The sequence below is a fragment of the Pongo pygmaeus genome, chromosome 4, assembly GCF_028885625.2.
Source record: "Pongo pygmaeus isolate AG05252 chromosome 4, NHGRI_mPonPyg2-v2.0_pri, whole genome shotgun sequence".
NCBI classification, from domain to species: domain Eukaryota; kingdom Metazoa; phylum Chordata; class Mammalia; order Primates; family Hominidae; genus Pongo; species Pongo pygmaeus.
The window spans coordinates 140,758,883-140,780,055 of record NC_072377.2 but is presented as its reverse complement, the minus strand read 5'-3'; the positions used below and the strand labels follow the sequence as shown (position 1 = coordinate 140,780,055).

Below are 21,173 nucleotides of genomic sequence, written 5' to 3'. Positions count from 1 at the left end.
TCAGGAGACAATTTATCAAAATCTAAAAGGCATGAACCATAAGCTATTGATTGCAGCTTGTTTGGAACAGCAAGAAATAAAAAACAAACTAAATGAGCATTAATAGGAATCTAATTAAATAGACTATGATGCATCTGAAAAATGGGATGCTGTGCAATTCTATTTTAAGAAGGATAAATATATTCTCTATATGCTGATGGGGAAAGACCTTCAAGTTACAGTGGTAGGAGGTAAAAATCAAGTTCCAGAACAATGTATATAGTGGGCTCTCTCTTGTGTAAGAGAGAAAGAAAAGGGAATGTGATTCATTTGTGACTGTATAAGCAAATGAAAAGAACAAACCTCTGAAAGTTCCACAAGAAAGACACCATGGGGTGCCTGTTGAGAGGGGGGGATGGGGGCATGGTGGGTGGAATTCCTTTCTCTTTATATTTTTTATCCTTTATAAATCATATTGTTGTTTTACCTACTATATGATTAAATAAATAAGCTAAAGTTAAAATAAAAAGCACTGACCTATTGACTCAACAATTCCAATTCTGGAAATAGATCCAATATCATTTTACATAGATGTTCGTTAAAGGAAAAACCTGGAAATAGTCCATTGATATGAGAATGTTTAAATAAACTGTGATATAGTCACACTTTAGAATAAGGTGTAGGATACTATACATCCAGCATGAGAATGACCGTTTTGTACTGACATGGGAAAATCCTTAACACATTATTAAGTGAAAAAACGTAAGTTGTAGAAAAAGACATATAGGGGAATCTAATCTACGTAACAGTACAAATGCAAACATAGAGAGGAACTCCAAGGAGGCTACAGGGCTTTTGACCGGGTGTCCTCTGGGAGAGGAAATGAAAGGAGAGAGAAGATCTGAAATGGGACTTTCCCATGTCCTGGTGTACCTCTGTCCTTAAATTATAAGAAACAATTGTTTATATACTTCTTATGTAGAAAAAAGTAAAGATCCCTGTGTATTAACTTGCTAGGGCTTTCCTAAAAAATACCACAGACTGTGTGGCTTAAACATTAGAAGTTTCTTCCCTCACAGTTCTAGAGGCCACAAGTCCAAGATCAACATCAGCAGGGTTGGCTCCTTCTGGAGCCTCTCTGCTTGGCTTGCAGATGTCCACCTTCTTGCTGTGTCCTCACACAGCCTTGCCACCAGTCCAAGAAGATTGGGGCCCCATCCTCGTGACCTCATTTAACTTCAGTCACCTTTTAAAGGCTCCATCTCCAAATACAGTCACCTTCTAACTTGCTGGGAGTTAGGGCTTCTACATAGGAATTTAAGGGGGATACAATTCAGTCTATGATACCCTCCCCAAAAAACAGTACTCTATACAGTAGGGAGCACATGTACTAAGGCAGGGAGGGGTGAAGCAGTGTGGTATGCTCAGCGCTGCAAGAGTGCAGATTGAGTGAGGAAAAAAGGCAAGAGGTGAGAGAAGAGGTGAGCCTGGCCATGAAGCCTCAGCTGCTGCCCTCCAGAAAAATACAGCACATTGTGGATGGACAAACAACACATATATTTTTAAAGCATTTTACATACTTAATCACCAGTGTGGATAATGAGCTCTTGTCCACTAGTCCTTCCTGCCCTTCTGGGCCTCAGTTTCCCCATGTGTAAGAGAAAACCAGATGGTGCCTGGAAAAGCTGCAGGTCTCTGCACCACTCCCCCAGGCAATCTGCCATATCCTAACAGGCACGTAATGCTTTGGTTGAAATGACAGTAGCATGGGAAGCCTTGCAGTTGGCTGTGAGGGATGCCCACTAGCTGAGGGCAGGAGCAGGCAAGCCCACGGCATGTGAGGTCAAGTTATCCTACCACGGAAAGGGGCCGCGACATGCAGAGAGTGTATTACAGCCCCACACCTCCCTCTGGGCTCTGGACTTCTGCGGCAGGAGGGCACATGTTCTCACCTGTCTTACTGGACCATGGAAGGTACCACTGGAAAATGCCAGGCATTCATGATCACATGTAGTTTTGATGATGCAAATATTTGTAAACCCTTCCATGAGAACACTAATTTATTGGCTCAGTGGATCTTAAGCTCCTGCTGTCCAAATCCACAACTCACCTGCACCTGCCTCTCCATTCAACTCCCCCCACCCCAGCCCCCTGCCTCTGCAGGCAGCACAGGCTTCTCCAGCAAAGAGCTCTGCCCTGCTCCATTCTGCTCATCCCGCCTCCCCAGCAGCCGCTACTGCAGGGCACCCTGCCTGCCTGCGTCTTCACCCCTCTCTTGCTACCTAATCCTTCCTGTCAGCATTTAAATAAGTCACTTGATCTTTAAAAAAAAAAAAAAGAACTATAAAAAATCCTCCCTCTAGCTTACTTTCCAGCTCCCAACCTCTTTCTCCCCTGATCCTTACTGCCAGCATCCTCGAGTTATTTACACTTCTTGCTGCCTCTTCCACAAGTTAATTCTTACAAATTCTCTACCCCCCACCCCACCTACTCTTGACCTTGTTGAGAACTGCTCACTCCTTGGATCTGAGCCCAAACACCAGCCAGCCTTCCCTGACCCCCAGACTGGGTCAGTGGCCTCAGCACCTAGACCCTCCAGCTCTGGGTACAACAGTAAGTAAAAGACTAACTAACTAGCTGTTGAATAGCTGATTATAACCCTGTACTCTTGTGGGCCTCTCCTGGGCCCTTGCTGGGTTCACATCATTGGCCAGACTGTGTGTTCCACCATGGCATGGATCGTCATGCCCGGGGCCTCCCTAGCACATGCCAAGTGCATAGCAGGTGCTCCATCAATGCTAAGTGACTGAAGGTTGACTACTAGGCCTATGCTAGGCTATGGAGATGAAAATCACATTTATTGAGGGCTTACTAAGTGTCTGGCACTGTTCAGTGTCATCTATGCATTAACTCCTTTAATTCTCACAGTGTATTCGATAGGTATTGCTATGCTTATGTTACAGATGAGGAAACTAAGGCCCAGAGTGGTCCATCACCTGCCATGGTTGCATAGCTAGTAAGGAGCAGAGCCAGGATTTAAACCCACACAGGCTGCAGAACCCATGTGCTTTGCACTATACCACGCTTCCTCTCAGGACGGGTGTCCCTGTTACAACTCTCTTGTACAGCGAGACCAGGAGTGAGCCCTGCCCTCACAAAGCTTCCAACCTAAAAGATCCTTATAGGATGTCCCCAAGTAGACCAGGCCCAGTGTCGATCCTCAACAAAAGCAAAGTGGTCAAGCCTGCTGATTATAACCCTGTACTCTTGTGGTATATCCCAGCAGCCTCTCCTGGGCCCTTGCTGGGTTCACAGCCCCTCAGTGTGTAGTCACTGCCTATGGAAAGAGGAACCCACTGCTCAGGGAGCACACACGCACTACTGACCTCAGGGCTATGTGAGGGAAGCAGTTTTATCTCCGTAAGCTCAAGACACCCACCTAAAGTTACACAGCTAATAAGGGGTTTTGAGCCCAGGTCCATCTGTTTACAAACCCCATGCCTCTTTCCTGGTCTCAAACTGCCCTCCTAGGACAGAGGTTCAAGGAACCTGTCTAGACAAAATACACCTGCTACTCTCAGGTACCCACTTAGCATTCTGGCATTGACACAACGTCAGAAAGAACAGAACCTGGGTTTAAGTCTCACCCCACTACCCCAGAAGAGAACACAGCTGGATCACCTCCTACAAACTACACTCAGGCTTTGCTCCCCTTGAATTACATATGCGAGATCTATAAACATCCTCCCTGGCAGCACTCTGACCAATAAGAAATATACTGTCCTGTACAATGTGGTAGCCACTAACCACATATGCCTATCAAGCACTTAAAATGTGGCTGGTCCAAATAGATGTGCTGTAAGGGTAAAATTCACACTGGAGTTTGAAGACTTAGTATGAAAACAATACGGTAAGCTATCTTAATATTGTTTTATAATGCTTACATGTTGAAATGATATTTTTGATCTACTGCACTAAATATATTACTAAAATTAATTTCACCTGTTCAATTTTACTTTTTAGAATGGGGCTAGTAGAAAATTGAAACATCTATGTGGCTCATCTTTTTGGCTCACAATATATTTCTAGTGAGCAGCACTTCTTTAGAGATTAATAAATACAATAATGCTGTGGTGGCTGGTGAATCAGCTAGCAGAGCTATAAAAATTAATGAATAACAAAATTAAGTGGCAGTGAGAAAAGTTCTTTGGTTAGCTGCAAGTGGAGAATGTTGGTAAAAATACCCAGTGGAGAGTAGGGGCGGTTAATATGAACTAGTCGAGGCTTTTCAGCCATGAGTCTGAAGGAGACAGGCGGAATCGTGCATGGTTTTAGTGAGAGTAAACTCCCCTTCTCTGTGCCATCTGTAGAAAAGCTGCACCAGAGTCCTGCTTAGAAGTCTGCTTTCCGAATGTGTAGGCTGTGTCTCTGCTCCTCAGGTTGGGCTCTGTTGTTAAATCGTGGCCTTTGAGGGTGTGCTGTTGTTTCCCTTGTTCCACAGGAGGATGCAGATGTGGAATGGAAATTCGCCCGAGCAAAACTCTGGCTGTCTTACTTTGATGAAGGAAGAACTCTACCTGCTCCTTTTAATCTAGTGCCAAGTCCTAAATCATTTTATTATCTCATAATGAGAATCAAGATGTGCCTCATAAAACTCTGCAAATCTAAGGCCAAAAGCTATGAAAATGACCTTGAAATGGGCATGCTGAATTCCAAATTCAAGGTAGGTAGCATGTGGTTTATGAGGCTGGAGAAGGCAGCAGGAGGCGGCGGGCGAGTCGAGTGTGTTTGAGTCATATGGCTGCCCTCCCCCACCCCATGCAAGGGGAGCCAGGAGCTGGGAGGGCCGGTACTCTGTAGAGTCTACCTGGACACATCTGAAAGCTCCAACGCCAGCAGAGGCTACTGTGATACCCTCCTTTCTCCTTGCAACCCCTTGGAGAGGTGCCCCGCTGGGGACGTAGTAAGCTGCCTGGCTAAGGCGTGACCCCAGTGAAGGGAACCCCTTAGTGGACTTGGAAATGGAACAGCTTTTCTCAGAAAGTATCTGGAAAATGATCTCTGAGAAAAAGGTTTCCTTCCCACTGTCTGGCTTTCCTGGGGATTCTCAGTGTTTATTAGTATGTTAAAACCCCTGGAGAAAAGACATCCATCTAACCTTAATTCAGTGCTTTCCAACCAAGTTGACTAAACAATATTCTGTAACCCTTATTAACATCCTACAGAGCTAAAGGTCCTAGAAACAATGTTCTAGGAAGCCAAGCAGCACCAGGTAAATCAGCTTTCAAAAGCTGCCTTACTGAGACAGCCCCGTATGTGGATACTGTTCAAGTCCTACAAGATATGTAGGGATGCATGTATGTTTTTGTGTGTGATGTGTGTGGGTTTGTTTGTTTTATCCAGAAGACTCGCTACCAGGCTGGCATGAGGAATTCTGAAAATCTGACAGCAAATAACACTTTCAGCAAGCCCACCAGATACCAGGTAACCACCCCTTTCCCAAGAATCCAAACATGGGCAGAAGTAGACTTCACTAAGACACAGATTTAGTCCCATGGCTGTGTCATCCCCTGAGAACACAGCTTCATTCCTTCCTTTATTGTACAAATATTTATTGAGTACTTACTATATGTCAGGCACTGTGCTACTTCCTGGGGATACAGATACAGATGTGGTTCCTCCCTCAGTGGTACCTCCAGTCTAGTGACGATGAACAATAAACAAGTCAACACACAGATAAGTGTATGCCCTCAAACTGGTAACAGTGACAAAAAGAAAACAGGAGGACTCAAAAACAGAGAAAAATAGGGAGCTTCTGCTTAGATATGGTTTTCAGAGAGGACACCTTCAAGGAGAGCACAGTCAGCCAAGACCACTCGGATGCAGGAGGCAGCCATATATGGCCTTCCGGGCAGAGAAAGAGAAGGGTGGCAGGTCCAGGGCAGCTGGGCCCTGTGGAAGCAGAGATTGGAGGGAGGTGAAGTCAGAGGGCCAGACCACTGTCAGGATGCGGGAGAGGGTAACTTTGCCCAGGAGGGGAGATGATGAAGTTGTATTCGTGCTTTAAGAAAACCACCTAACTGCTATAATGAGAGGAGACAGGTGGGGACAAGAGTAAAAGCAAGGATACCAGTGAGGAGGATGTGACAGTCATTCAGGTACAAGGCATGGTTGCTTGGAATGGGATGTGAGCAGGGTGATGGAGAAAAGCAGACAGATGCAATACACTTTCTGGATGTATAGCTGCTGGGCACATATGGGGAGGGCGAGGCGCACCCAGCATGGCTCCCAGGTTTTTGTCTTAAGCAGTCAAGTAGATATAGGTGTCTTCAGACTTGGACTGCCAGCCTGCCAAGTCTGTTGTCAGAAAAATTAGGAAAAGAACTTTTATGCTTCCAATCCTTGCATTGCTTTTGGAAATGAATGCCAGATCTCTGTATCCATTTGGATCAGCCCATGCGCCAGTGATAAACGATAGCTACAGATGATCAACTATAAAAGGGCAGGCCACTCCTTTCCTGTCTTCCACTTCTCGATGATCAGCAGTTTCACCTATGCGATCATTTCTTATCAGATGTAAATTTTAAGCTGTCCTGAGCATTCCTTTGGGTGGAGGTGATATGCCCCTGGTGCCACCTTCCCACAGGGAACAATTACAGACTTAGATCTTTTAGATACAGGTCTCTAATTGAATCTCTCCAACCATATTTCAGAAGCCAGCTGTGCAGTTAGGAGAATTTAATTGCACAATTAAGAAATGGCTCATCCCTCAAAGAGCTTATAGTTCTATCAGATGACAGGCGAAAAATTAGCAATGGGCAAATTTTGTGTTTAATCGCGCACAAAATTGGGACTGACTGGTTTGATCTGCTTTGAGCTGTTTTACAGACCAAAGCCTTTGGTCAGTGAAAGGATTTTTATTTCTCAGCTTTTCAGAGAGAAGTGTAGATTATCTGTGTCATAGAAAAGATAGATAACAGGTTAGGGCCAAATCTCTCCTAGGTTTTGAGCAGAATCAGCTCCTGAGATAAAGGAAGATCAATTCTGTGTGAATGTCCCATTCCAGAATGAATCCTTTCTGAAGGAGACCATTTTCTTTTCTTTTTTTATTTATTTTTTTACTTTATTTATTTGTTTATTTATTTATTTATTTATTTATTTATTTTAGACAGAGTTTCACTCTTGTTGCCCAGGCTGGAGTGCAATGGTGCAATCTCGGCTCACTGCAACCTCCGCCTCCCAGGTTCAAGTGATTCTCTTGCCTCAGCCTCCCGAGTAGCTGGGATTACAGGCATGCACCACCATGCCTGGCTAATTTTGTATTTTTAGTAAAGATGGGGTTTCACCATGTTGGTCAGGCTGGTCTCAAACTCCCGACCTCAGGTGATCCACCTGCCTTGGCCTCCCAAAGTGCTGGCATTACAGGTGTGAGCCACCGTGCCTAGCAGGAGACCATTTTCAAAAGCAGTCTCAGAGCAGTCCCATCTCTGTCTTCCATCCTCGTTGGTTGAGTCCATACTGCCTTGAATCTCCCCAGGAACTTCCTGCTGTGATTACAGAGATTGGTCATCTACAGATTCAGGCGACTGATGACCTTGGAAAGCTTTGCTCATTTTGTAATTTGTGACTCCACAGAAAAAGCCTGAGGCAACTTATTCAAATAGTTGTCACAGAAAAGAAGAAACAAAAAGCCAGCCAGTAGGCATCAGAGGAAAGGGGCTGAGGGAAAGCAGTCCTTGCACATTGGCTCTTGGCTCCACCCTGCTAGGCTGCGTGGCATCTTCCTGAGTCATCATCTGCTCACAATTGGAGTAAACCCTGAGATGTCACTAGAAGATACCTGGATGCAGGCTGGACACTAGCTCAGGTGTATTCTCCCATATTCCTTGGAGATGGGCACTGTCTTCAACCCCATGTAACAGATGAGGGAATTGAGGCTCAGTGGCCAAGGCCACACAAGTGACTGAACTGAGATCTCTGACTCAGAGGGCCCCCCTCTCTCACCACGTCATGCTGCCTGGACACCTGCCTATTATTTATCTTCATAGTTTTGCACCAGCACCCTCCTCAGAACCTGTCTTGCCTGTGTTTGACAGTCACCAGGAAGAGACCTATCTGAGCCTTCCAAGCACATAGTGAGGAGACAAGGAGCAGGAGAAGGCACTGGGGCACTTTTGCTATCAACGGCAGCAAGGACAATTTGAGTGGGGATCTGAGTATGGTTCCTCTCTTTCCTTGGGCCCACCAGTGGCCTTCCAAGTAGCATTGCTTTCCTCCCACAGCAGCTTCCAAATGTGCAGAGAACATGAGCAGCCCAATTCACCCCCTCCTTCTTACAATCCAGGCCCTAGGCAGAGCTGATGTCACTGAGCACATATTCCGTCAGCCTCTCACATGTTGTGGCTCTGAGAAATCACTTAGTGTTCCCAAGAAGATAAAAGCACCATCGTTCACACACATTTAGTTACTAAGTTTGCTGCTTTTTTGTCTCTTCATTCGATTTCTCAACTGTTAGCATTTCAGGTGTTCATTCAGCTGTTTGTCAATCCTTCTGCTTTTGTGAGGTCTTTGTTGTAAGGGAAGACAGCTCCTTCAGACTTCAGAGGCTTTCTGTGCTTTTTCCTTAGGCTCCAGGGTGTCTGAATTGTTATTTTTCACAAAACCATTTTCCTAATGTGTTTTCCAGTCTGGGCTCTGCAGACCTGAGACCAAACAATGGAACAAAACCATGATACTGGTGAGATGGCCAAAGTATGCCTCCTCCCCAAGCTCCCTGCGATCTGTTCCAAGATTCAGCTTGTTAGTTTGTTGGGGCAGGAAGTATACAGACCCATATACTCACTCTGAGAGGCATATTTCTTCATGGTCAAAGTAAACAAGTGATATCCCAAATAAACCATAGAATCCAGGCACATCCATCATTCACATACACTCCAATCTTTATGCTGCAATCTGCTCCCCAAAACCCCATGGGGAGTTCTCTTTTCCATCTTCTAAATGGCCTTTACTGAAGAGATCAAAGCAAAGAGGATGGACAACTTGCTGGTGCCTATTTCTTCTATTCTTGTGTCTGATAAACCTCAGTTTAATGAATGACTTGTCCTGTGATCCATTTTGTCCACTCTCTTCCAAATGTTCCTCAATTTCTGTTTTCCTAGGTGACCACATTTCTTCCCTCTGGATCCTACCTCATTGGCCATCATCAGCATACAGTGTGTGTTCTCTTCCTTCCTTCCTTCCTTATCTGTGTCCTCATCTGCCCTGGCTGCGCAGGAAGAGTTGTCTCTCCCATAGAAAGATGTCCTGTGTTCCCCTTCACCACCAGTGGCCAGAGGCCATCTGGCCCCTTGTAGTCTGGGCTGGGTCTGGGCTGTGGGAACTGTGTGCCTTCCTCTCTGCATGTAGGGCTCTGCGTGACAACTGCTCCTATCCATTGTGCATCTCATCTTCATCCTCTTGAGTATTCTTTGCCTGAGTGATAGCACTAAATATACTCATCTCCAGTACTTGCTAATGCATGGGGCAGGGCAGGGAGAGTTGCCACTACCAGGGACATAGTAACTTGGAGAAAGCTTATTATCTCCATGAAGTGAAAGAACTCTATGGAAGATAGCAAGGAGGTATCTCATACTCATCACAAAACATAACACACACACACACACACACACACACGCACACACACACACATTTCCCCCACATAGTGAAAGAAGGGAGGCTTTCTATGTCCATCTTTTCTATTAGGTTGAGGCAAATGTAATTGCAGTTTTTCCATTTTAATGAAATAGAATAGAAATAGATATCCTATCAGGGGAACCAGCCCCCAGTATTTCAACGTAGGTTCTTTCTATTTTCCATAAGTGTCGGCCAGCTGAGAAATAAAGAGAAAGAATTCAAAGAGAAGAATTTTACAGCTGGGCCTCCGGGGGTGACATCATATATCGGTAGGACCATGATGCCCACCTGAACCACAAAACCAGTAGGTTTTTATTGAGGATTTCAAAAGGGGAGGGAGTGCAAGAACAGGGAGTAGGTCACAAGATCACATGCTTCAAAGGAGAACAAAGATCATATGCTTCTGAGGCCAATAAAAATCACAAGGCAAAGGGCAAAATCAAAAACTCCTGATAAGGGTCTATGTTCAGCTGTGCACGTATTGTCTTGATAAACATCTTAAACAACAGAAAACAGGGTTCGAGAGCAAAGAACTGGTCTGACCTCAAATTTACCAGGGTGGGGTTTCTTCTCCACCCTAATAAGCCTGAGAGTACTGCAGGAGACCAGGGCGTATTTCAGTCCTTATCTCAACCACATAAGACAGACACTCCCAGAGTGGCCGTTTATAGATTGGCCCCCAGGAAGGCATTCCTTTCCCAGGGTCTTAATTATTAATATTCCTTGCTAGGAAAAGAATTCAGTGATATATTCCCTACTTGCATGTCCATTTATAGGCTCTCTGCAAGAAGAAAAATATGGCTGTATTCTGTCTGACCCTGCAGGCAGTCAGACCTTATGGTTGTCTTCCCTTGTTCCCTGAAAATTGCTGTTATTCTGTTCTTTTTCAAGGTGCACTGATTGCATATTGTTCAAACACACATTTTACAATAAATTTGTACAGTTAACACAATCATCACAGTGGTCCTGAAGTGACGTACATCCTCAGTTTACAAAGATAACAGGATTAAGAGATTAAAATAAAGACAGGTGTAAGAAATTATTAAAGTATTATTAGGGAAGTGATAAATGTCCATGAAATCATCACAATTTATGTTCCTCTGCCGCAGCTCCAGCCGGTCCCTCCATTTGGGATCCCTGACTTCCTGCAACAATATCCTCTGTGCCATCCATGTTAAATAGAACTTTTGGCCATTTCTCCAACCATTTCAGGCTTTCTGGTGGCAAAACTGGCATTTGCAGATACCAAGTTGTGCAGCATGCACATAACAGAAGGGAAGTTAGGTCTCTATGAGGACATGAAGTTTTTTTGGTTTTTGAGTCAGAGTCTCGCTCTGTCACCCAGGCTGCAGTGCAGTGGCACCATCTCGGCTCACTGCAACTTCTACCTCCCAGGTTCAAGCAATTCTCCTGCCTCAGCCTGCCAAGTAGCTGGGACTACAGGTGTACATCAACATGCCTGGCTAAATTTTGTATTTTTAGCAGAGATGGGGTTTCACCATGTTACCCAGGCTGGTCTCCAACTCCTGGCCTCAAGTGACCCACCCACCTCAGCATCCCAAAGTGCTAGGAATTACAGGCATGAGCCACTGTGCCCGGCAGGACATGAAGTCTTTAAGAACTGGCAGGCAGTCACACTGCTCTCCCTGAAGGTCCCTGTCACTCTGGGAAGTGCCCTGGAGGTGAGGAGGAAGGCTAAAGTGTCCCTGCACATCTGCAGTGCTCATCTGATTCTACTTCCACAAGAAGCTTTTATAATCCTAATGCACGCTGAGAGCTTCAAAGTAAACCTTTGCTTTTCTACCCTCTGAGCCCTAGGTCTACAGAAACCCTGGCTCAGGTCAAGCATGCCAGTGCTCAAGAGTGGGCCATGAGCATTCCTGCCAGTGACAGAGCAGAGACCCCCTTCTTCAAGGGATGACCATTGTATGATGTCACTCAGCCTCTGAAATCTAGTGAGGCTTCCCCCTGCATAAAATGACTCAGTACCCAGACACGGCCCAAACCCTCTTTGACTAATGGGAGCCTGTTTCCCACATCTCATTTCCTAAACCATCTTGAGCCTTTGTTTTGATGCTCAGATGAAGTCCCAGCCATGGTTTCCATGCTGGTTAAATCTCAGATCTGCCACTTTCCAGCTGTGTGACCTTGGAGAAGTTACATCAGTCTCTGAGCCTCAGTGTCCCCATCTGTAAATGGAGATGACAACTCCCATCTCACTGAGTTTCTTGGAGGAGTAAGATCACTTTTGTGAGAGGCTGACACAATCCTGGTCTATGGAAGCACTCAATGCATTTGCTTCTTTGCATCTTCATCCTTTCACCCTTCCTCCTGAGGGGCTCCTCTGCATTGAAGGAGACTGTGAGCAGGATCTCACATATCCCAGCCAAATAGAGTTTGAGGGGCACATTTTCTATTACTAGTAAATATATGCTATGGAATGTTCTTAAATACAAAATGTGCACACCAAACAGGAAGGGCTGTAATTCCGGCTGCACCTATGAAAGGATTTTCCTCAACGCCATTTGACTGCCAATCTCTGGCTTATCATTTTACATGAGAAACAGTAAAGCTCTTTAATTGTTGGATAATTAATTGTTGGAAGAACCCTTAATTCCTGAGGTTTGCCTTGAAAAGGCAACCAACTTTAACTAGGTCCCTTTAATTTTGTGTCAGCCTGAAAGTTTGCAGTGGAAGAACACTTCTGAATTTCTTATCCAGTAAGAATGACAGATACCTAGGTGTCTGTTTTGTTATTTTTTTTTTCATGAGAACTAGTTTAGGACAAAGTTTTTGTCTTGTTTTGTTTTTCCAACTCAAAGTGAAAGCAGCATTATTGAGTCTCATGGAAAGGGATATATATATTTTGTACATATATTTTATATAATCTCAAAAAATATATTTTATATATAACATATATCTCAAATATATATTTTATATATATATTTTTTTTTGAAATGGAGTCTCGCTTTGTTGCCCAGGCTGGAGTGCAGTGGTGTGATCTTGGCTCACTGCAACCTCTGCCTCCCAGGTTCAAGCAATTCTCCCTGCCTCAGCCTCACGAGTAGCTGGGATTACAGGCGCACGCCACCACGCCCAGCTAATTTTTGTATTTTTAGCAGAGACGGGGTTTCACCATGTTAGCCAGGCTGGTCTTGAACTCCTGACCTCAGGTTATCCACCCACCTCGGCCTCCCAAAGGGCTGAGATTATGGGTGTGAGCCACTGCGCCTGGCTTGAAAGGGATATATTTTTATAACTTAGATAACTTACTTTATTGACTAGACTATGTCCATGAGAAATTCAGCGCTGCAGTTTAACCACTAGTAGGATAAGACCCAGGCTTCTCCAAGAAGGAGCAGCAGGAAGGCAACTGCCAATTAACTCTTCAGCCTGAAATTAGATCACGACTCAAACCACACAGCCAGTTGGCCCATGAGCCCGAGGGCTGAGGAGGGGCAGCGCTGGCCTGAATGAGCTAAACCCAGTGTTATTCTAGAGAGCCTTTCAAGTTCAAGTGAAGTCTTAGAATCACAGGCCAGGAAGCATCTCTGTGGCAAGCTCTTCACGGTTAAAGGGATGGAAAAAACCATAATTGATGATAACGGTAAATCCTGCAGCTCTTTGCATCCAGTTCACTTACTTTTTATTTGCAAGATGCTTTTCCTCAGCCTATGTTGCAAAGCTAGGAACAGAATCAAGTCCCTACAGGTCTCTTCAAACTGGAAAATGCTGCCTCTGTCCTCTTGGTCCTCAGGTGTGAGCAGGTGAGAAGGCCACAAGAAGGGAGGACCAAGGAGCAGGGAAATCCCTTCCTCTCTTCCATACTGCTCATCTCTTGGAAGATTCAGAAGTCTCGGCTACCCGAGTATTTTTAAATCCTGTGATTTCGCAGGAACCCTGGACCAACTAGCTGGCAAAATCCAAAGTTCACCTCCTGCAGTCTTTCCTACACTTGGCTCTATTCTTGGTGTCTCTTAAGTGTTTATTCATGCCTCGCCTGCTTAACGAATTCAGTATCTGCATAATAAACGGAACTTGAGGGCCAAATCCTTCTCCAGTGTGACTCCGGCAGTACAGTGTCAGGCCTGTGGGAAGTGGTATCTCTGTAAAACCCTAGAGGCCCGGCTGTGTCTGCTTCTGCTTCTGGTAGGAATTTTCCAAGGTACAGTGGACCTTGTCCTCCAAGCCTGGTCCTGACTTCTGTACCCAGCGGATCTCCTCATGAAGGGCACACTGCTCACTGTGACCTCTGAGGGAGGCAGCTCCACCCAGGCAGGCCTGCTAAGTCTTCCCCAGCCCTCCATCCTTGAAACACAACTGAGGTCCAGGAAAGATGACATGACTGAGCAGAGCAGAGCCAGGCCAAGGCCCCTGGAGCAGAGATGTGGATCCAGGATTTCTGCCACTCCCCACTCCCCCCTTTCTCTCTCTCTCTCTCTCTGCTTGGCTCAGCTTCCTGCCATTGAGAAGTATTCCTGTTACATCCTGGGTTCAGGTGGACATTGCATCCTGCGGGGGAGGCGAAACAGAGACTGGCCAGGTACCTGCACTGTGCAGGGCACTCCTCCAGAGTGAGGCACCAGGCATGGGAGGGTCGCCATGGTTGCTGAGGCTCTTCAAGGGAGGGAGGGGTCCTGCTACACCATGCAGGATGCCTCTGCATTAGGCCAGCCCTGTCTGATCCCTTCCTTGCTTGGCATTTCAGAAAATCATGAAACGGCTCATAAAAAGATATGTCCTGAAAGCCCAGGTGGACAGAGAAAATGACGAAGTCAATGAAGGTAAGTGACTGGGTTTCCACCCATGTGGTGATTTAAAATAACACAGGTTCTGCGGGTCTCACTGGGCTACAGCCACGGTGTTGTCAGGGCACTGTGCTCCTTTCCAGAGGCTCCAGGGAGGCTCAGTCTCCTTGCTCATTCAGTTGTCGGCAGAGTGCATTTCCACGGGGCTGCAGGCCTGACCCCGTTTCCTTGCTGGCTGCTGCTGGGCTGCCCTGAGCTCCAGCACTTGGTCTGTGCATACAGCCACACCACCTCAGAGCTGGCAGCAGGCATCAGGCACCCTCATGCTCCATTTGCCCTGCCTCATTTTCCATTGTCCCATCTCTGACCCCACTCTTCTGCCTTCCTCCTCCACCTTTTTTTTTTTTTTGAGATGGAGTCTCGCTCTGTCACCCAGGCTGGAGTGCAATGGCACAGTCTCGGCCCACTGCAGCCTCCACCTCCTGGGTTCAAGCAATTCTCCTGCCTCAGCCTCCTGAGTAGCTGAGATCACAGGTGCGTGCCACCACACCCAGCTAATTTTTGTATATATTTTTTTAGTAGAGATGGGATTTTACCATGTTGGTCAGGCTGGTCTCAAACTCCTGACCTTGTGATCTGCCCATCTCGGCCTCCCAAAGTGTGGGGATTACACGCATGAGCCACTGTGCCCGGCCCCTCCTCCACTTTTAAGGACTCATGTGATTGAATTGGTTCCACCAGCACAATCCAGAATAATTTCCTTCTGTTAAGGGCAGCTGATCAGCAACCTGAATTCTATTTGCCACCTCAGTTCCCCTTTGAGGGGAAACATGACTCCCCACAGGCAGAACACCAGGGCTCAGGAATGGGGACATCTTGGGAGTAGGGGACATTCCTCTGCCTCCCACAGCAATGGCGGCCTTGAGCCAACCTCATGCCTCTTGAGTGCAGGATGGTTCAGAATTCCAATGCTGTACTTCATTCCGTGGTGCACGTCCACTGAGCAGATGCACACTGCATTTAGGGTCTGCCGCCGCTTGCTTCTAACTGGCCCTGTCCAGTCTCAGTGGGAGGTTCTCAGCATCTAACTGCCAGCCATGTTTCTCAAAGTGTTCCCCACCTCAGAACTAGCTATTAAAACTACAGATCCCAGACCCCACCCAGACCTAATGAATCAGCATCTCTGGAGTGGGGCCTGGGGATCTGCTTTTGGAAAACTGCACCAAGGGTCTCTGATGCACACTGAAGTTTATCAACTGTATTATTTTCACTGTTTGGATTGTTTTCCAGTCTATTTTAAGCAGTTACTCCTAGAGGAAAAGCAAATTACTTTATACCAGGTAATTAATGGGATACCTATGATAAATATTTGCCACCTAGAAACAGTCTCATCCATGATTGAAGTTTCTGTTCTCCTAGCTTGAGCCACAGGGAACTACAGAAAGAGCCTGGTCATTGGGTGACCCTCTGCTTTATCCTGGGGCACCCAGCATGCAGCTCGAAGCTCAGCCATCACTGAACTGCCCCTGAGCTGACATGGTTTAGGGGCTGACAACAGCCCACCTACCTACTTGTAGGTCTCAAACAAACAACGGCCAAGTGTCATGCCAGCCAGCCTCAAGCAGTATGTAACAGATTCATGTGAACATCACTGATCATAGAAGTGGGGGTACCCACGTGTCATGCCACCTAAATTACACCATGAAACGGGGGCTCAGTGAAGCATCTGATAAAAACAGGGGGGGTATCCATTTGTCAAAATGGTCAAACTGTACCTTTAAGATCTCTGCCTTTTATGTATATAGACCTACCTGAAAAATAGACAAGTAGTGTTTCCACAGACAATGGACTCCCACATGAGCCAAGTGCAGTATCTACAGTATTAGGAAAGATCCTTTTGACACCTGTTTGTGGTTAATAAGAAGATTCCCACAGCCTAGACCTATTGGACTTCTAACCACAAGGTTCACTGTAGAAATAAAAGTGAAAGTCCCTGCTAGGTGGTCCCTCGTTATGGAAGGAGGAGGCGGCAGGCATTGTCGCAGCTCCTGTCAGCGAGGTGGTGCTGCTGCTTGTGTGGGCTGGGTGGACCCTGCTCAGGTGGCCGGCTCACTCCCAAGAGGCTGGTCAGCTCCATGGCCACCATGGCTGCATCTGCTGTGCCAAGCCATTCTCTCCAGGCTCCTGGGAGTTTCTCTTCCCTACAAATAACAATGACAGAACAAAACATAGCATCATCAAAATCAATGCTCCAGTTAATGGGGTTGTTGTCCAGAGTCTTGAAATCAGCCTTTAGTGACTCTGAAACAAACTTTCTAACAAGTATTTTATGAAACAGGTGCTAGACACAATTCACAGCCCTGATCTTGACTCCTCCTTCAAACCCCTAAGGGAAAGGTTTTCCTGGAATGGGAGGAGAAGGGCTTTCTACGGATTGATGTGTCCTTCAGTGGTGGGGGAGCTGGGTGGTTCTGGGTTCAAATAGAGCCCCCCTTGCCTCACCTTCAACCCTGGTGGGCTGGCCCAGGACCCGACATTCCACTGGAAGGATGTACATGCCCACGTGTGCATGGGACAAGCCCCCAGCTTCCACCTGCTCAGACATAGCAAAATCTCCTCTGTCCTTGCAGGCGAGCTAAAGGAAATCAAGCAAGATATCTCCAGCCTGCGCTACGAGCTTCTTGAGGAAAAATCTCAAGCTACTGGTGAGCTGGCAGACCTGATTCAACAACTCAGCGAGAAGTTTGGAAAGAACTTAAACAAAGACCACCTGAGGGTGAACAAGGGCAAAGACATTTAGCAGCCCACATCGGCATCTGTGACTTCTACCAGCATTCCAAGGCCAGGTTGGATGCCCTCGCCCCCATCCTTGGTGGGGAGGGGTCCCCAGCCCACTCCTCTAAGACATGAAGGGGATCTCCTGGCTCAGTCTCTTGCAGCATGACTGACATCTCCAGCCCGCTGGCCTGCCTAGAACCAGAACTGCTGTGAATCTAGGTGGTTGGGTAAGAAAAGCTACCACGGGAGGAGGGGAGGAACAGCCCCCTGACGAGTGTGAGACCTTTGGTCCAGCCACAGTGAAACCCATCCCTGTGGCCAGAGCAGGAAAAGGCCATCTTGGGTGCACACCTGTGCCCTCCCACTGCAGGTGGGACTGCAGCTCTGGCTGTGTCCTGGGAAGACAAACACCTCAACCCAAAAACTCCTTCTCACTCCCTCCCCGCCACCTCCCAACACATCCAAACAGAACTGGGAGGTGACCTGTGATCTATTCTTAAGTGCCAGATGAGAACACAGCCTAATAGCAAATAGTTCTATTTGTTTATATTAAAAAAAAAGTTTAAAAATCCTAAATTGAAAACTGTACTGTAGGTAGCACTGTTTAGAAAACAACAACAAAATCCAAATGATGTATTTTTACCTTTATTAAGATTATCTTGTATTTACTATTTTTACCTAAAATGGAAAGAAATAAAATTACCTCATAATAACTTCTGTGGATACGCTGCCAGGGCTGCCCCACTCACAGGCCCAGTCTGGAGGTGGCCTTGGGAACCTGTGGCCCAGGGATGCTCCGGGAGGAGAATGGGCTGGTGAGGTGGGGGTTGGGTGGGGACGAAGGCACCACCCTCCTTAGAGTCACGCAGCCAGGACCCCCAGAAGCTCCAGCCTCCACCTCCAAGCCCCTCTTCCTGTGCCCAGACCTAAGGTCAGGAAGGAGGTAAAGGAAATGCAGAAGAAGTGGAAAGTTTTCTCCCACCCCATTCTAGAACTTTCCTCCATGTGAAAGGAAAGGGAGGGGCAGGAATGAGGCCTCAAAGTGTCCCCCCCACCAAGGAAGAGGCTAAGTGTGAGTAGGGAGAGCAGCCACCAGAGGGCGCTGAGTCCCAAACAATGCCTGTTTGGAGCAGGTGTGCGAAGATGACATTCATCTTCCGGAAGCTTCATTCTGGAATGCATTCATCTTCCAGAAGCTTCATTCCGGAATGTATTCATCTTCCAGAAGCTTCCAGAAGAGCCCTCTGGTCCCAAGAGAAGCTTCCAGAAGAGCCCTCTGGTCCCAAGGAAATACTCCTAGGGCTGGCCAGAAGTATTCAGCACTTGCCGTGTACCAGGCACTGTGCTCGGGCTTTGCACACATCAGTCCACTGGATCCTCACAGCAACCCTGTGAGGAGGGTGATGGTTACAAATTCACATGCCTTGCAGACATTCTAGAGGGGGAAAATAAATATATAATAATTACATATATATACGCATGTGTGTATGTGTAAATGTATATATGTATGTATATGTAGAAAGAGGGAGCTTGTGTTTCAAGATATACAATACATCTTTGTCTTCAGGGGCAAACATTTTTTTTACTTAACTCTGCTATAAGAAAACAGCCGATCAGATGAGGTGATAAATAGAAGTGAGGTTGGTGCCAGCATTGATGGGAGTGACGAGGGACGATGACAGACTGCACAGCCGTGCCCTGCCTAAAGCAGGTTGCAGACACTCAGCTCAGCCCATCGTTGCCATAAGGAATATAAGTCCTGTTTTGCCACATCTTCTCAACTGCTGAAAAAAAGAAAAAGTCAACATTTGTTGGGCTCCTGGCAGCCAAGTTAGGCAGCAGAAGATGACACATGGCTCCATACCTGGGCCTTCCCAACCCAATCTGCACCATCACCTAGTATTCGAGCAAGACAGAAACAGGCATTTGACAGGTACTGGGCATACTGCACATGCAGGGGCACCTGACAGACGTAAACTCTGGCCCAGAAGGAGGACCCGTAGAGGACCATGGATGGATTTCAAAGAGCCTGCAAGTCCTAAGGTGCCCTTCAGGCTGTGTGCTTGTCTTTGCGATGGGTGCATTGTTCTGGAGAGAACACCTGTAGCTTTTTGCAAGCACTCGTCTACACACCCCCGGCAAGTCCACAAATGAGGAATGACTTTACTCAGCAGCTATGTACTAAGCCCCTTGCCAAGTGCTAGGGACAGAGCCATGTGCATCCAGTGTGGCTCCCTTTTTAAACCCAGACTCTGAAAAGGGAGGCTTAAGTGCTTTGTAGGAAGAGCAATTGATTCATCCAGGGGACAAATTGCTAACACTTCTGGAGGACTGCCTTCCAGATCCCTCATTTATCTTTATCAGAATGCTAATAAACACTTCTGAGATGCATTCTTCAATTTCTCTATCTGCCTTCAGCCAAAGGCAGTTGGCAACCCCATTTTCAAACCATGGGGCACCCTTTTCCTATCAAACCTAAGTCTCAGATCTACTCCTTATAAAGGAAAACCAGTCTCACTGAGTAACTAAAAACTGGGAAAGAAAACTAGTACCATCCATTAGGGTTTTAATGCCATGTCTAGGAGGTAAAGGTAGTCCAGGAATGAATTCATGGCTGTCAGATCACTATGGAGAAGGGCAGAAGAGGGCCCCTTTTTGGTGGAGAGCTGTTGGAGAGGCCTGGAACTGAGAGCTGGCAGAGATCAGCAGCCTGGAGCAGGGAAAAGAGCTCAGTCATCTTCCAGGCACTACCAGTCTCCCTCACCTGCCCCATCTCTTGGGCCCATGCTGAATTAGCCAGGCAGGGGAAGCAGCGCTTGAAGAAGCCAAACAGCAGGGTGAGGAATGGAACCTGAGAGAGGCCCAAGGGCAGATGGGGAGAAAATAGGACCCAGGTCCTCCCTGGAAAGTTCACTAACACTCCCCAAGATGTGCACGCTGCCAGAGGCACCCATCTGTCCCCTGCAGCTCTGCACACTTGCCATCATTCTGTCTACAACTCTAATGTATACGTTCAGCGTCTGTCTCCACTGCTCCAGGGAAGCTCCATGAGGAGGTCAGGTCTGTTCCATTCCCCACTGAGTACTGGCACAGGGCCAAAGAGTAGCCACTCTTGGAGAATTCCTCATGAATTACTGCAGGGCCCTTCTGGTCTCCAGTTTTCTGAAGTTCCTTCAGACAGCATCATTGGGCCCTGAGAAACTCGGTGAATTTGCAGAAACATAAGCCATCCTCTGCTGTAGCTCAAGCCATTTCCCTTCTAGTTACAGCCTGGAAGGAGGCCCAGCTCCTTGCCCTAACATGGCACACTGATGCGGGAGTGGCAGCCCCTGTCCAGGCTTCCTGGGTAACCAGTGGTTAAGCAGTGAGTTCTTCAGTGACTTGTCACCTTCCAATGGCTACTAATAGGACTCGACAAATCATAGTGACACTTCCCATGCAGAAGTCCCCAATTAGTCCTCTGAGCTGTTCCGAAAGGACCATGCTCACACACTTGAGAAAGTGCAATGGCCGCCTCTGCCCATCAAAGCCTGTCTCCTTCCCTCCCAGCAAGGCCCAAAGACAGAACATTGGCCCACACAAGCCAGGCAGGGGGAGATTCCCCAGGGCAGGAAAGCTCTGACCAGACACCTTCATGGGGAGGCTGAGACACCCTGCCCTGCTCAGGAGCACACAGCATCTGGTTACAAATAAGCGGCCTTGATCCCATCACTTCTCAAAGTGCCCATGACTGCTTCTGTAAAGTGCAGAGTCTGAGAGCCCCAGAGGCCGGCAGGCCAGAGGAGCTTCATTTGCGGAGTCAGGCAGGCACACCTCCACGCTATGCTTATCCCAGCTCTTCTCTGCATCCCATGAAGGGTGGGAGTACTAGAGGGAAGGAGCTCCAGGAAAGACACATATATGTCAATCAACTTAATATGATTAACACAGGAGTGAAGCCACTTCCGGCCGTGGTCTCCCAGGCACAGCCAGCAGGAGCTTGGCTAACGCTACCTC

At 47.0% G+C, this 21,173-nt stretch overlaps 1 protein-coding gene across 6 annotated transcripts in view; it reads left to right on the top strand.

Annotated features, from left to right (window-relative positions):
- Positions 1 to 17,890, top strand: part of TRPC7 (transient receptor potential cation channel subfamily C member 7) — a 153,928-nt gene extending 136,038 nt beyond the window's left edge. For 4 of the 6 annotated variants that reach the window (XM_054488177.1, XM_054488176.1, XM_054488175.1 and 1 more), the window contains 4 exons: positions 4,481 to 4,702; positions 5,383 to 5,463; positions 14,360 to 14,435; positions 17,030 to 17,890. In XM_054488177.1, coding sequence (XP_054344152.1) covers positions 4,481 to 4,702; positions 5,383 to 5,463; positions 14,360 to 14,435; positions 17,030 to 17,199 — 549 coding nt within the window. In that variant the 3' untranslated portion in view covers positions 17,200 to 17,890. The remainder of the gene's footprint in view (positions 1 to 4,480; positions 4,703 to 5,382; positions 5,464 to 14,359; positions 14,436 to 17,029) is intronic. The other 2 variants (XM_054488174.1, XM_063665218.1) reach the window with 2 other exon arrangements.
- Positions 17,891 to 21,173: the final 3,283 nt, after the last annotated feature.